General features: G+C 34.7%; 1 protein-coding gene across 22 annotated transcripts in view; it reads right to left on the reverse strand.

The window, feature by feature from the left end:
- Positions 1 to 419: 419 nt before the first annotated feature.
- CCSER2 (coiled-coil serine rich protein 2) overlaps positions 420 to 13,304 on the reverse strand; it is a 190,554-nt gene continuing 177,669 nt past the window's right edge. For 14 of the 22 annotated variants that reach the window (XM_056797325.1, XM_056797337.1, XM_007478045.3 and 11 more), the window contains one exon: positions 420 to 4,454. In XM_056797325.1, the coding sequence (XP_056653303.1) occupies positions 3,666 to 4,454 (789 nt within the window). In that variant the 3' untranslated portion in view covers positions 420 to 3,665. Of the gene's footprint in view, positions 4,455 to 9,423; positions 9,464 to 13,304 lie in introns of all 22 variants that reach the window. The other 8 variants (XM_056797333.1, XM_007478044.3, XM_056797350.1 and 5 more) reach the window with 3 other exon arrangements.

Consider the following 13,304-nt stretch of genomic DNA (forward strand, 5'->3'; position numbering starts at 1 on the left):
GTTATACTTTCACTCATTATCCTTTTTCCTTATTACACTGTGCTTTGTAAATGAGAGATGTTAAAAGAATACTGACATTTCTTTTCCTATATGGCATCATAACCTGGGCTTCTAAAACTTATTTTTCAGCGTAACCTTCACAATAATTTTTCTAGAATTGGTAGGAAATAGGTGTTCTGTTCCAAAAGAAATTGAAGCACCAAATGCTAAATGCATTGAGGTAGAAATAGGCTTTCGACCCTGTAATTTCCTAACTCCTGACATCATCACTACTCCTGAACAGGAAGCACCAGTGCCAGTTCAGGAAAGACAAAGACCCCAGGTTTCTTTTGTCATCATTTTGTTCTTATATTTCAAAAACAAAAACAAGAAAGGCCTCCAAGTAAACTATGAGCAAATGTTAAGAGAAAAGAGCAATATTTATAATTATCCATTTTATTTTTATTCACTATAGCAACACTTTCAGGAAAGAGTCTTTACATAAGCGTTTTCTACTTTACAAGCAAATTGCAATATACAGTATATACTCTGAATGGATTTTTTTAAAAAAAAGACAATGGGGGAAACAACACTGAAGGTATATAATGGTTATATTTTTGTCTTAGAGATAGCATTGAACTTAAGACTTTAAATAATAGAATGTTATTGGATTTGACATTGTTTTTATTGTGACAATTTGACATCTATGGAGGCAGTGAAGCAGCTTCATCACAGCAGTGATGTTTCCTGTACTGCGTGTTTCCTTAATGACAAAATTGAGATTATTTTTAAATTTGAGCTTTCCGTGATAGATCAAGACTCATGCTGCCACACTGAAATGAAAGAAAAGATTTGGAAGGTCCATTTGAAAATGCACTTTTGAGCTTGAGAACTGAGAAAGTATGACGTGGTTCTTCCAATCCCCCTTCATACCGATGTGATTACATCCATAAGGAATTTCAGAATTTGTTTGAGACATACATGCATGCCACTGTATCTACCCCCAAAGAATCCAACCCCTTTAGCAGCATAAAAAATTGTGAACTTGTGCAGGCTTATTGGTTCTCATTTCAATCATGTTTAGGGATCCTCAAGGACATTCCTAGTGAACAAGAAAGCAAGGAAATGAAGATTATTATGCTCCCAAATTGAGATCATACATCCAGTCTGTATAGCATACTAGACTATGGGAACATGTAAGTGGCAGTTAGAGGAAAGCAAAAGATTCTATGGTATGGTATCAAGTCAAAAATAAGGAAAAGCAAAGGAACGTACAAAGAAAATGTAGGAAAAAGCGACATGCAAGGTGGTATAATAGTTTTGTTCAGGGCCGTATAGATGCCTTCAAACAGCAACATTTACTGGGAGATTTATTTCAAACAAACAAATATAGTCACACACAACAAGAGGCTTTTTGATTATTTTAGGCACAACTCTAAGCAATAAAGCTCATTTAAAGTGCAAATCTGATTTTTTTCCCTCATATTTTTTCACTCATTAAAATAATTAATAAAGGCTCTCATCCCTATTCAAATACATTGAACAGTAGTCTCATTCTCCTGAAAATATTGCACAAATGAAAATAAAAAGAAAAATGCAAATGGGCTTCAGCAATGATATCATTTGAAGCATTCTAAAAAGGCTTAACTACCTAATGTTGTAATCAATGCTTTTAAATTCATCTGCACCTATACAATTATTTTTAACTTTCATAAAGGAAAAGGACCAATCTATTCCAGACTTTAAGCCACAAGAGCCTGTCTCCATTAATGAACATTAAGGTGCTTTGTTGATAGGTCTGATTACACTAAAGTGATCATAATGGATACTATATGAGGAACCTGCAGTAATACTGATGTTTCTCAGTTAGAATTTATGGCAAAAGTAAACCCATTTTTGAGGGGCTTTGTGTGTATGTTTGTTGTTATCAGGAAGGCCTAAACATATGTGGCTCATATACCATCAAATATGTGCACATGAATGATTTTCTGACAATTCAGAATGAAAAATGAGTTAGCAAGCATGGGAGCAAATAGCGTTTTATAATTTCAAATCAAACAAAAGCCAAATGTTTGCCTATTTTATTCTCAAAGGAATATAGATTCTTCTCATATTATTGCTAAAGGAATCACTTGAAATATGTACAACTGATTTCTTGGCCAGGTCCCCTTTAATTAGTGGTCAGCAGTTATGAAACAAACAAATGAAAAAAAAATCTGGCCTAATGTTTCTGGCCGTCCATAGCACTTGCCTCTCTTAGAAACTACTACTTTCAGACTGATGCCATTACTGGGGAATTACAAGAGGAAATTGGTAGCCTGATGACAAGCACATACCACTAGATCCGGGCACGCACTAACTTCACGGTCTCACAAGCTGCCTTGTGAAAAAAGAAAAAAGTAACTGAGAGCATCTATCAAAGTTTAGTAAAAGACTCTTCCCTCCCCATCTCTAGTTCTTGAATGAGTCCTCCTCGGTCTCTAACTGCCTTTCAATGAATTTGTCCCTCATGCGCACACCCCCACACAAAGAAAGCTAAAAAGCATAGAAAAGCAAAAACAAAGCTCTTAAAAGAGTACCAGCTCTTCTCATGACATCATGGGCTTGCTTAAAGCAAATCTGTGATTTTTTTTCAAAATATTCCTTATTAAACACAAGTTTTATTATGCAAAATAGTTTTAAATCCCTATACATACATCAAAGTTTTGTGCAAACATTTCAAGTCAGGTACTTCAGATTCTTCTGATATTAGCAGAAAGTCAATAAATACAAATATTACAATAAAGTTAAAAGACCTAATTTAAAATATATTATGTAGAACCTTATACACAGGTATCATGAATCCTTAACCTCTTAAGTTCAAGATTCAGTCACCAGAAAACTCTTAGTACTATCATGTTTTGCAAACAGAAGCATATTCAGCTCCATTTCCAAAATTTACCCAGTGACAACATCAACTGAACATAAAATTCTGCCAATGGGATGGGAGAGCAATGCATAGATGTTTATACATAATATGTGGTCTTTTGGCCTGGGAGATCTGCCTGATACCCAGAGAAGGCCAAGGAAGATGAGCCAATCAAAAGATTTTTTGATTTTTGCAACAGAAAAACATCACATACACTAATAACCTGCCGAAAGTGAGAGCTCTTTAGATGACCATAGAGGTTTTGCATAGGCCTCTGAAATGAAGAGTCAGAGTACCAGCCAATAATCTGCTTAGAGATGTGCATTTCCACCTTTTAAACATCTCTAGCCTTTTAAACAGGCGTTATATTCAAGGTTGGGATAAACAAAAAAAGACATATTTTTAATAATCATGATTAATAATAAGAATTATAAAAAGGGCTATGCCAACAAACCATAAACATTGAATATTTCTTTAGTGAAATACTGTGATAAAGCATAAATTTTCTAGGGGGAATGACAAACTGAAGTCCTTTCTGCAGGTTTTTGAGATGGATAAGCAAACATCTGTGTTTACCTGAGGCAATGAATGTTCAGATAGCATAGGCTCCAACTAGGTTATGGAACTGAATAGCCAAACTAACTGAAGCTTTTAAGTTTTAATATTCAAGACTTGCAGGCTTTTTAATAGTGCCTTCTCCATGGGAATCAGATGTATGGAAAACAATTAAAGAATGAACAAATCTTTCCAAAGAAATGGGCAGGTGATGATTAAGTCCTTAATGTATCTTTGGCTTAGGGAGACGAGAATACCGTTTAGAGGTCAAACAATCCCCAGAGTGAAAATTGGCAGTTTGATGTTGTATGATCTCTTTTTTTTGTGTTAGTGGCCTTGGGATGCTTGTCTTTCCTTGGAAGTTCTGAGACTCTTGTCTTGGACTGCTTATTTGCTTCTGTTTAAAAGAGGAGATTGAAGGCGGGCGAAGTTTAGAAGCTTTCTGATTTGACTTGTTACTTATTAAGCTTGTCTGACTCGCAGTTTGAAGTTTTGCTGGATTACATGTTGTTAACTCTGATGTATTGCAAGCTGTTGGTCTATCTTGAGATGATTCAGAATTATCAATTGATGGCTTTTGAAGCTGCAAGGCCTTTGAATGGGTAGTACCGGCTGTGGGCAAAGGCTGATTTTTCAGAGCTTTTTTCACTTGGTCTTCTCCTATACTCACTTGGAAGGAGGGTGCAGATTCTAGTTCACTTATTTTATTACTAGTCAGCTGATTAGACTTTGAAACTTTCCCTGTCACACTCAGGAGTTCTTCAGAAGGTGTTTTCTTAGCAAGTTCCTTCATAATTAATGGTGATTTTAATGACTGGGACAGTTCTTTGAGGCCATAATCATTCTTTTGTTGATGACCATCTGCAAAATTTTCATTTAGATGTTCGATATTCTGATGTAAGCCCACAAGAGAACTTTCACTGTGGGCCACGATGTGTTGTGGCTTTATTAGCTTTCCCTGGGTGTGGTCTGTGGGCCTGGGAAGGTTGCTGGAAGGCTGTAGTACTTGAGGCTGTCAAAATGAAAAACATTAACCATAATCAACTTCAAAAGTCATACATTCTACAATATCAAGTCCAAGTTGTGCTGATCTGGTATTTAATGTAGCTTGGAAATGTTTTTTGTGCTTAAAAAAAAACTGGCAAAAACACAAGTGAATTTATGAAACATACAAGAAGAGTGATTATGCAAATGAAAAGTTATGCTGGCTGAAAAAAACTACAAAGAAATACTCCAAATAATCAGGAAAAGGGACAAGATTAATGATTGATAGTATAGAAGAATTTTTGTTCCATAATTATATTTTAATAGGTATGTGTAAGTACTAAAAGTTGTGGAGGCAAGAACTCGTCATTAACTGATTTCTTTAATATTATTATCCTATGCATCTATGTTTAATCACTTCAAAGTAGCTCATTCTACTTAGCATAATTATAAACATGGTGCCCGACTCCTAACCCCAGAAGGCATTTTATGTACACTAGTAAATGTATCTAAGTTTGGAATTGGGTTATTTAACTAACAAACAAGGTTCAATGAAGATTATGTGTCAGGTAAAAACTTTTTTCACTGTAACATAGGTTGATGAACCTAATCCACCTTCAATTTTCACACTCAAAAGATTTGAAGAGAAACATTTCAAAAATATTTTATCCTGTCTGTGGCTATGACAGCTTGTGTGTATATGTACAATATTTATGTGTATGTGTGTGTGTATAAATATATATATAGTGTTCATATATAAAGGACCCCCCAATTATAGACAAAACTTCTTTCTGATGGCCAGATATCCCCATCCAAGCAGGGAGGAACATTTTATGATAATTAAATCAACAAAAATGGCAATATGCTTTACAATAAGGGGTTTAACCTAGGGCCTGTGAGCTTTTTAAAAAAAATTATAATGGTCTATCAGAATAACTTGGTTACCCCTTTGTAATCATAAGTATTTTATTTTTATGCACCACTGCAATCTGCACCAGAGAATATACCCATGTTGATGAGATCAGTTGTTTAAGTGCATATAAGTGCCAATAAGTAATCAACATATATATGAAAAAAACTGCTATTTAATCATATGAAAGAGACAGTGATAATATTATTTGTAAGCAGAGTTGATGTCCTTGATTATCGGTACAGCTGAATCATTCCTTTAGTACTAAGGGTACACTGGGCCATCCATAGTCTCTCTCCTAGAACCAGCAACTGTAAAATAGTTACTTGTTTAAGGACCAGTGGTTAGTTTGTGGTCAGGGTAAGGAGTCCTTCTTTAGCCATGAACAAAGTTAACCCAGCCCACATGGTATCAATGATCTTGGTCTAATAATTAGCACAGTACTGACTGAACACCAATGGAGATAGTAATCCAAAATCAAATGGGTTTATTTTGAAATAAACTTTTCATTCATGTCTTTCTAGCTTAAAATTCATGCCACTATTGATTAAGCCACTGTCTATTTAATTTCCTTGATTTTTTTTTGGCTATTTTATCTTGGGGTTCTAGCAGTGAAAAACTTTCTCAATGTTTGATTCAAGTTAAAACTTCTCAGACTGTCTGAAAAAAGCTCTTCTCTTCAAGATAAAACTAAGCATATCTACTATGAACCAGGCATCACTAGAATAAACAAACCAATAACAAAAGGGACTGAGTTCACAATGCAGTTTACTCAACACATTCTTCCTTTCTTTCATTTTTTTTAAACCTTTGCCTTCTGTCTTAGAATCAATATTGTGTATTGGTTCCAAGGCAGAAGATTGGTAAGGGCTAGGCAATGGGGGTCAAGTGACTTGCCCAGGGTCACATAGCTAGGAAGTGCCTGAGGCCAGATTTTAGCCCAGGACCTCTTACTCTGCACCTACCTCTCAATCCACTGAGTCACCTAGCTGCCCCCTAACAAGTTCTGTCTTAAGGAGCCCTAGAAACTAGCCAAACTAAGGGTGGTCATGGAAAGTGAAAAAGTGATAGAGGATTTAAACTAAACACTGGCCAGGGAGGGGAGGGGACAACTAGTTAAATGAAAAAACAAAGGCAACTTTAACAACATTCTTTCAAAGAAAGTTTCCTTTCCCATTTCACTCTCTTTAATCATCTAAGACAGAAATATGAACTTCTCTCCATTCTTTGTTTTCTAAAGTTATTTAAAAATTCTTAAAATAATAGTGGGAATTAGAATGATAATTCAGAGCTATCTATAATAAAACATATTTACAAATATTTTTTGGCTCAAATATAAAATGGTTTCAGATTATTCAGTGCCATCAAAATCAATTCAAATTATTTGATTATGTCTAACCTTCCAAAATGAGGACACGATATATTGTACCTACAGTGACCAGATTTTAAAAAGTCAACTGTGTAAAAAACAGTGGCATGAATGTTAAAATATAAAGACCCAGTGAAGGGCTAAAATTAAAAATAAATCCACTGAATTTTGGATTGTTGCTTAGATAGCTTGAGCTGCAAATGTTTATTATCTACCAATGCAGAGCTCTTCAAATTCTTAAATATTCAAGTGACCAGGGTTTATCTTTAAAAGAATTCAAGCCAAAGTGTGAATTTGATGACTGAAGCTCAAAAAAGGTTAGAATCATGAAAACCTCAAACTTCAAAGGAATTTCAAAAAAGCAATTTTAGAAACTGTTTTAGGAGAATAAAGGTATTTGTGTTTTTATATTAAAAATAAAACAAAAATTGAACAATTTATATATGATGCAAAAGCCAGTGAGGTATAGTAAAAAGGGTTCTAGTTTTAGAGCCAGAGAACATGGATCCTGACTATGATAATCACTCTCTATGTGAACAGAAACATCATTTTCACTTCTCTGTGGGCCTCAGTTTTCTCATCTTTAAAATTAAGGGAAAGTTGGTTTTTAAGGCTCTTTCCAGCTTTAAACCTATGATCCTGTGATCCTATGAACTAATCAGCAATGTTCCTGACTCCTCAAAAGTAAATCAGTGCTGTCAGTTTTCTAAAGAAATTCATGAATGAGTTTTACAGATGTATTTTAAATTTAATAATGACATGATTTCTCTACTCTTAAATAAATGTTTCATTTCTCATTAATGCCTCAGCATGGCATAGATGTTAACACTGAGCATGGCATAGATGTTAACGCTGATTATAAAAACCAGGTCCCAGACTATGCTGGAAAGGCTTCAGATTTGGTCCTAAGACCCAACTATTTGTTTTCCAAGGACTAGTTATAGTTAAGTGTGGAGACTCATTGCTAGTAGACTGGGCACACAGCAACCAAATTCATGTGGAAAAATGCATGTAACTGATTAGCTTAAAATCAATTCTAGTTATATCAGTGTGCTTTTAGAGAATAATAGTAGAGCATTGCTAATGCATGATGATCAATTTGTCTTTGATACTATAAAAATTATACAGAAGAGTTCAAACCCCATCTTTTAAAGCTGATATTTATGCTAGATGTTAGAATAAACTAGGCAAACCAGTTCCATATTGCTAAGGAAAAAATGTACAATGTTTTTGACAGCTTAATGACCCTTTAGATTCTCCCCAAATCCTAAATATACAGCCCTTGAATAATGTCATGGCAAAATACCATCAAGAAAACTTCAAAGGGGGGCACAGCTGGGTGGCTCAGTGCATTGAGAGCCAGACGTAGAGACAAGAGGTCCTAAGTTCACGTCTGACCTCGGACACTTCCCAGCTGTCTGTCACTGGCAAGTCACTTGACCCCAATTGCTTAGCCCTTACCACTTTTCTGCCTTGGAACCAATATACAGCATTGATTCCAAGGCAGAAGGTAAGGGTTTTTATTAAAAAAAAAAATTCAAAGGAGATTGGTGGAAAATCTAATGCTATAATTTAAAAAGTCTTGATATTGTTGATTCTTCTCTAATCCATTTGTAGCTAATGGCATTTTTCTTTATTGTTACAAGGAGAACTAAGATCAAGATTAATTACAGTCTATCTGAAAAAAAAAAAGCCACCATATACTGAACCAAAGCAAAAGATATGGAACTATTCTTCCCCATAAAAATTCTACATGTTTTTATAAGGAACAGGTTGGAAAAATGAAGCACATTGAAATGACCTCACGGAGCACTGGGATTAGTCTGAATTTTATCTACACTTAAAAATGGCATAGGTCCCTGTCATTTTCTCAAGGTAGTGAATTAGGAAGTACAACCTTCATAGAAGAAAAGAGCATTAGATTGGGAGAAGATTTGGATTCAAATTCTACTTCCCAAGCCTTTTTCTTACTTTGTGACTTTGAACTAGTTATCAGTTTCCTCATTTCTAAAAATGGGAGGGTTTTGGACTCAATGGAAATAACTCTCTTGCTCTAAATTTCTAACCCTATGATCCTAATCAACAACCTTCTGGTTCTTTCTTTCCCCTGTGAGTCTATTCTCAACACTAGTCTTCCCAACCTAATATTCCTACCACATTTTGTTCATCAAAAATATTCTAGAAAGGGCACAATGGGGATTAATATTTCTGAGAAAACCTAGCGCTGGGATGGCCACAGAGAGATAGGTAGTGAGTGATCCCAATAAAGAGAGGTGGAAAGCATTCTCAAACTCGGTGTTTAATGTCCCTAGAGGTAGCCTTGGTGGTAAGCAGATAAAAAAACAAAACAAAACAAAACACCACTTATTAATATTTCTCTAAGCACCTATAAATTGTACCACAGTTGCTATCAGTAAACTGGTCACTAGAAAATTCAAGCTCAATCAAAACTATAATCATGAGGGTAATAAGCAAAGAGGCATGGTATTTTCATTAAAAGGTAACACTAAATTATATTGAATCCACTTCAAAAGATTTTTTTTTTTGAGTGTATAAAAGTTGGTTCTCAAAGCATTTTGAGGGATCGGGAGGGGAGAAAATGAAGCTTTAAATAGCATGACTAATTCATGCAGGACTTTTGACATGCATGCACCATGCAAAGTGGGAAAAACGATTATGGAAAAAGGTGGTGGGAAGAAATCTGAAATTGTACTGTACCACGCTTTATCATAGAAGTAATGGACTAACTTCTCAACTCCTTGCCAATGGCATAATGGGAAAGCAGAGACAAGAAAAAGACAAGGACAATGATGTCAGAGGACCAACACACAACAATGAGTAATTGCCATGACAGTATAGCAACTTAGATTTAACTCCTCCCTTACACATCACTACTTATTGAATTTAATAAGCTTTATTCAAAAGAAATTTATTTTTAATTCTCACTAACATCTAAAGTGGTATAAAAGTCATTTCAGTCACCTCCAAAAAAAATAATAAAAATCCTTCATCCTAAAGGATTCATATAAAGGATCTTGTATCAATGAAAGATAAAATAATTTTGTTTATATTCATACAAGACCTGAATGAAATGGTATTCTTGCATTACTTTATAAGAAGGAAATGAAAATTAGTGTTAATCATTTTGGATCTCCATTTATCTTATATGTTATAAAATACACACACACACACACACACACACACACACACACACACACACACACACACACACACACACAGCTTTCAGATATTTCCACCAGGTCTGAATTATCTTATTTATTTCCCTTTCTGCTGATAAAGTAACAAAGTCCACTGATAGTGTAATTTGATTCTCATGTAAGTTTTATTACAATAGAAGTATGTTGCTCTTTTCTAGAGTTATCAAGAAGCACCTATTCTATATCAACAGACATTCAATATAAATAACCATGCATTACAGACAAGATTTGAACCCCCACAGAAATATATCTCTGCACAGTATGGGGCTACATAATAGGAATTTTCTCTATTCAAAGAGCTTTCTCATATATTTAATCAGCTTTCAGGTTTTTCAGCAATAAAGTAGAATAGAATATCTTTTAAAACTATGAGACTAGGTAATAATTTAGGAACAAATAACAGACTAAGTTCTTCCTTTTTCACCATACAGGCACTGATCCCTAGTGCTGTTTAATTCCCTAAGTCTCCCCAACACACGTCATAATAGTCTAGAGCTGGGCACAATCACTTTGTTAAAACATTCTCTTTCCATATTTCTATCTGGATGATCAAAATAGAATGTATTTCTTTTAAAACAAAGTGTTTAAGCATCAAGTGGCTATAATTATAATAACAAAAGAAAGGTGGCTTAAAAATTATCCCACCATATTTATAACTACTATACCCCATAGATTCTTGCTGAAGAAACTTTATATAGCAGAAATGAAATACTAGCATTTCTGCTATTTGCAGCAAAATATCATAAGGGAGGACAACTAGGTGGTTGGGTGGTTAAGAGCCAGCCCCCAAGGCCTGAGTTCAAATCTAGCCTCAAGACATTTCTTCTCTTTGTGGTCCTGGCCAAATCCTTTAACCCCAATTTCCTAGCCCTTATCACTCTTCTGCCTTGGAACCAATACTTAGTATTGATTCCAAGATGAAAGGTAAGGGGTTTAAAAAAAATTAAAGCAATGCTCAGACTTAAAACTCACTCTTATCAATAAAATTAGATTAAAAATATTACTCAGAAAAGTAAAAAGGGTGCATTACATTTCTAGTACTGAGGCAATGAAGTCAGGTCTATCAATAGCACAAAATAAATAATAGCATGAAGTAGGAGCAGAGTAACATTTGGAAAAATATTTGAGCATTAATGCACTACTGCATGACACAGGTCATTAGCAAAAGAAAAATTCTGACAGTATTTACATTTGTTTTTGAAGTAACTGCTTTCTTGTCAAGAAGCCAATGAGAAGTTAGGTATGACAATATTAGTAAAAGAAATTTAACACACTGACAGGTACTTGGGATAACCATGTGAACTTACTAGAATTTTTTTGAAGCAATTTATTGCTTTACATTGGAAACAAAATTGCTTTAGGGGTAATAAATTTGGTTTAATTTTTTCTAATAATTCAGCATATGAAAAACTTGACATACAAAAATCTTAAAAAATTTTGTGAAGTTATATTCTATTATTATTTTTAATCTTTCTTTATGGATATATGAGGGTGCTTTGATCAGGGAAAAATCTAGATTAAGAGTATTAATCCTTGGTGAAGAGTGTGCTATAATACAAAGATAAAAATAATATGAGAATATATTTATGTATAATGCTTTTTTTGGATTTTAAATCATTAAATGATTTATTTTTATCCTTCAATCTAGCATTAATTGCTAAATCTGATGTCCTTTTCCTAATCCTGTATTTTACTGACCTCTTTTGAGAATTTGACATTGCTGGCCACTCTCTAGTCCTAGATATTTTTCCTAGGTCTTTGAAGCACAGCTTTCTATGGCTCTTAACTTACGTGGCTGACTACTACCTTCTTAATCTTCCCTATTGAGTTATAAGAGATATCCGACTTCCCAATAATCCAATAGGTTATAGCCATAACCTTTGTCCTGGGATCATTTTTCTTCTCCCTCTGTTTTCTTTTTTCAAAATATCATTAGCTTCCATATGGGTTCAATTATTATTTGTATGCAAATAACTTCCAGATCTTTACATACAAACTCCACACTCTCTCCTGAACTCCAACCATACATAACTGCCTATCAGACATTTTGAAATGGATATTTTTTCTAAGCATATCAAACTCAACATGTCCCAGATTAACTCCCATTATCGTTCTCTCAGATCCTCCTACTTCTAAACTTCCCTATTATTGCTAAAGGCATAGCCATCCTCCCATGTTCACACATGTTCACAATGTCAGTATTATCCTTGACTCCCCCCTTTCCTTCACTCGATTTGCCAAGTCTCTTTGATTCTACAATAATATCTCACATCTACCTCTTCAATCACAGAACTGTCATTTTAGTTCAAATGACTACCTCTCATCTTGATTATTTCAGTAGCCTCCTAATTGGTCTGCCTCAAGTATCTTCCTTCTCCAACCCATTTGCCATACAGGTATGATAAGAACAGTTGGCAAAAAGACAATTTTGCTCCAAGAATCTGGAACACATTCTCCCACAAGTCCCTACAGAGTCTAGGAGAAAGTGGGCTCCAGCTTAGAGGCCCAAGTGGCAAATGGGTAACTCCTGGAAGTTCTGTTGGTGCCAAAGCAATTTTCCCTAAAGCACAGATCTGATCATGTTACTCCCCTTACTCAATGACTTCCAGTGTCATCCTATTACCTTTTAGGTAAAACACAAATTATTCTGTTTGGTATTTAATGTCTTATACTATAAGACAACCAACTTGACCAATCTCCATATACTCCCTTTTCATCTCTGCCTCTCAAAATCCCTAGTTTCCTTCAAAGCTCAGATGCCTTTTCTGATTCACCCCTAATTGGAAGTTCTCTCCTCCCAAAACCAGTAAATATTTTGTGCAAATTGGTATATGAACATGTTGTCTTCCCTAATAGGATATAACCTCCTCAAGGGTATTTGTTCCATTTTTTTCTTTTTTACTGCCAGTGTCATGAAAAGGGTTCAGCACAACATTGCTGCTTAATAAATGCTTGTAGATTGCTTGATTTTTATTTTGAATTTTTCTTAACTGGTCAAATCACCTCATAGGCTACCAACCAATTTGCAATTATTTTTATGAATAATTTTTCATGCTAGCATTGCTATTCACAGAAGAGACTTCTAGAGGGCAGAGGGTATAAACATAGCCAAAGTCAAACTAAGACTGAACTTAGAACTCATAATGGACAAAAGAAAGATCATGGATGCCTAAGTGTAGGTTCTATTGCAGATGATTTTAATTGCTATCACTAGAAGTATACTACAAGGTAAATTTCTAAGGAGATAAAAGCATTATGAATATAGGCTTCATATAACCACAACATAATGTGTTAAAATTGTTTCAAAGAACAAAACTGGCATTTGCTTAAAGCACTAGGGCCTGTATCTCATTTAAAATATTATTCATTCTTCACCATTTG

This window comes from Monodelphis domestica, chromosome 1 (assembly GCF_027887165.1).
Source record: "Monodelphis domestica isolate mMonDom1 chromosome 1, mMonDom1.pri, whole genome shotgun sequence".
Classification (NCBI taxonomy): domain Eukaryota; kingdom Metazoa; phylum Chordata; class Mammalia; order Didelphimorphia; family Didelphidae; genus Monodelphis; species Monodelphis domestica.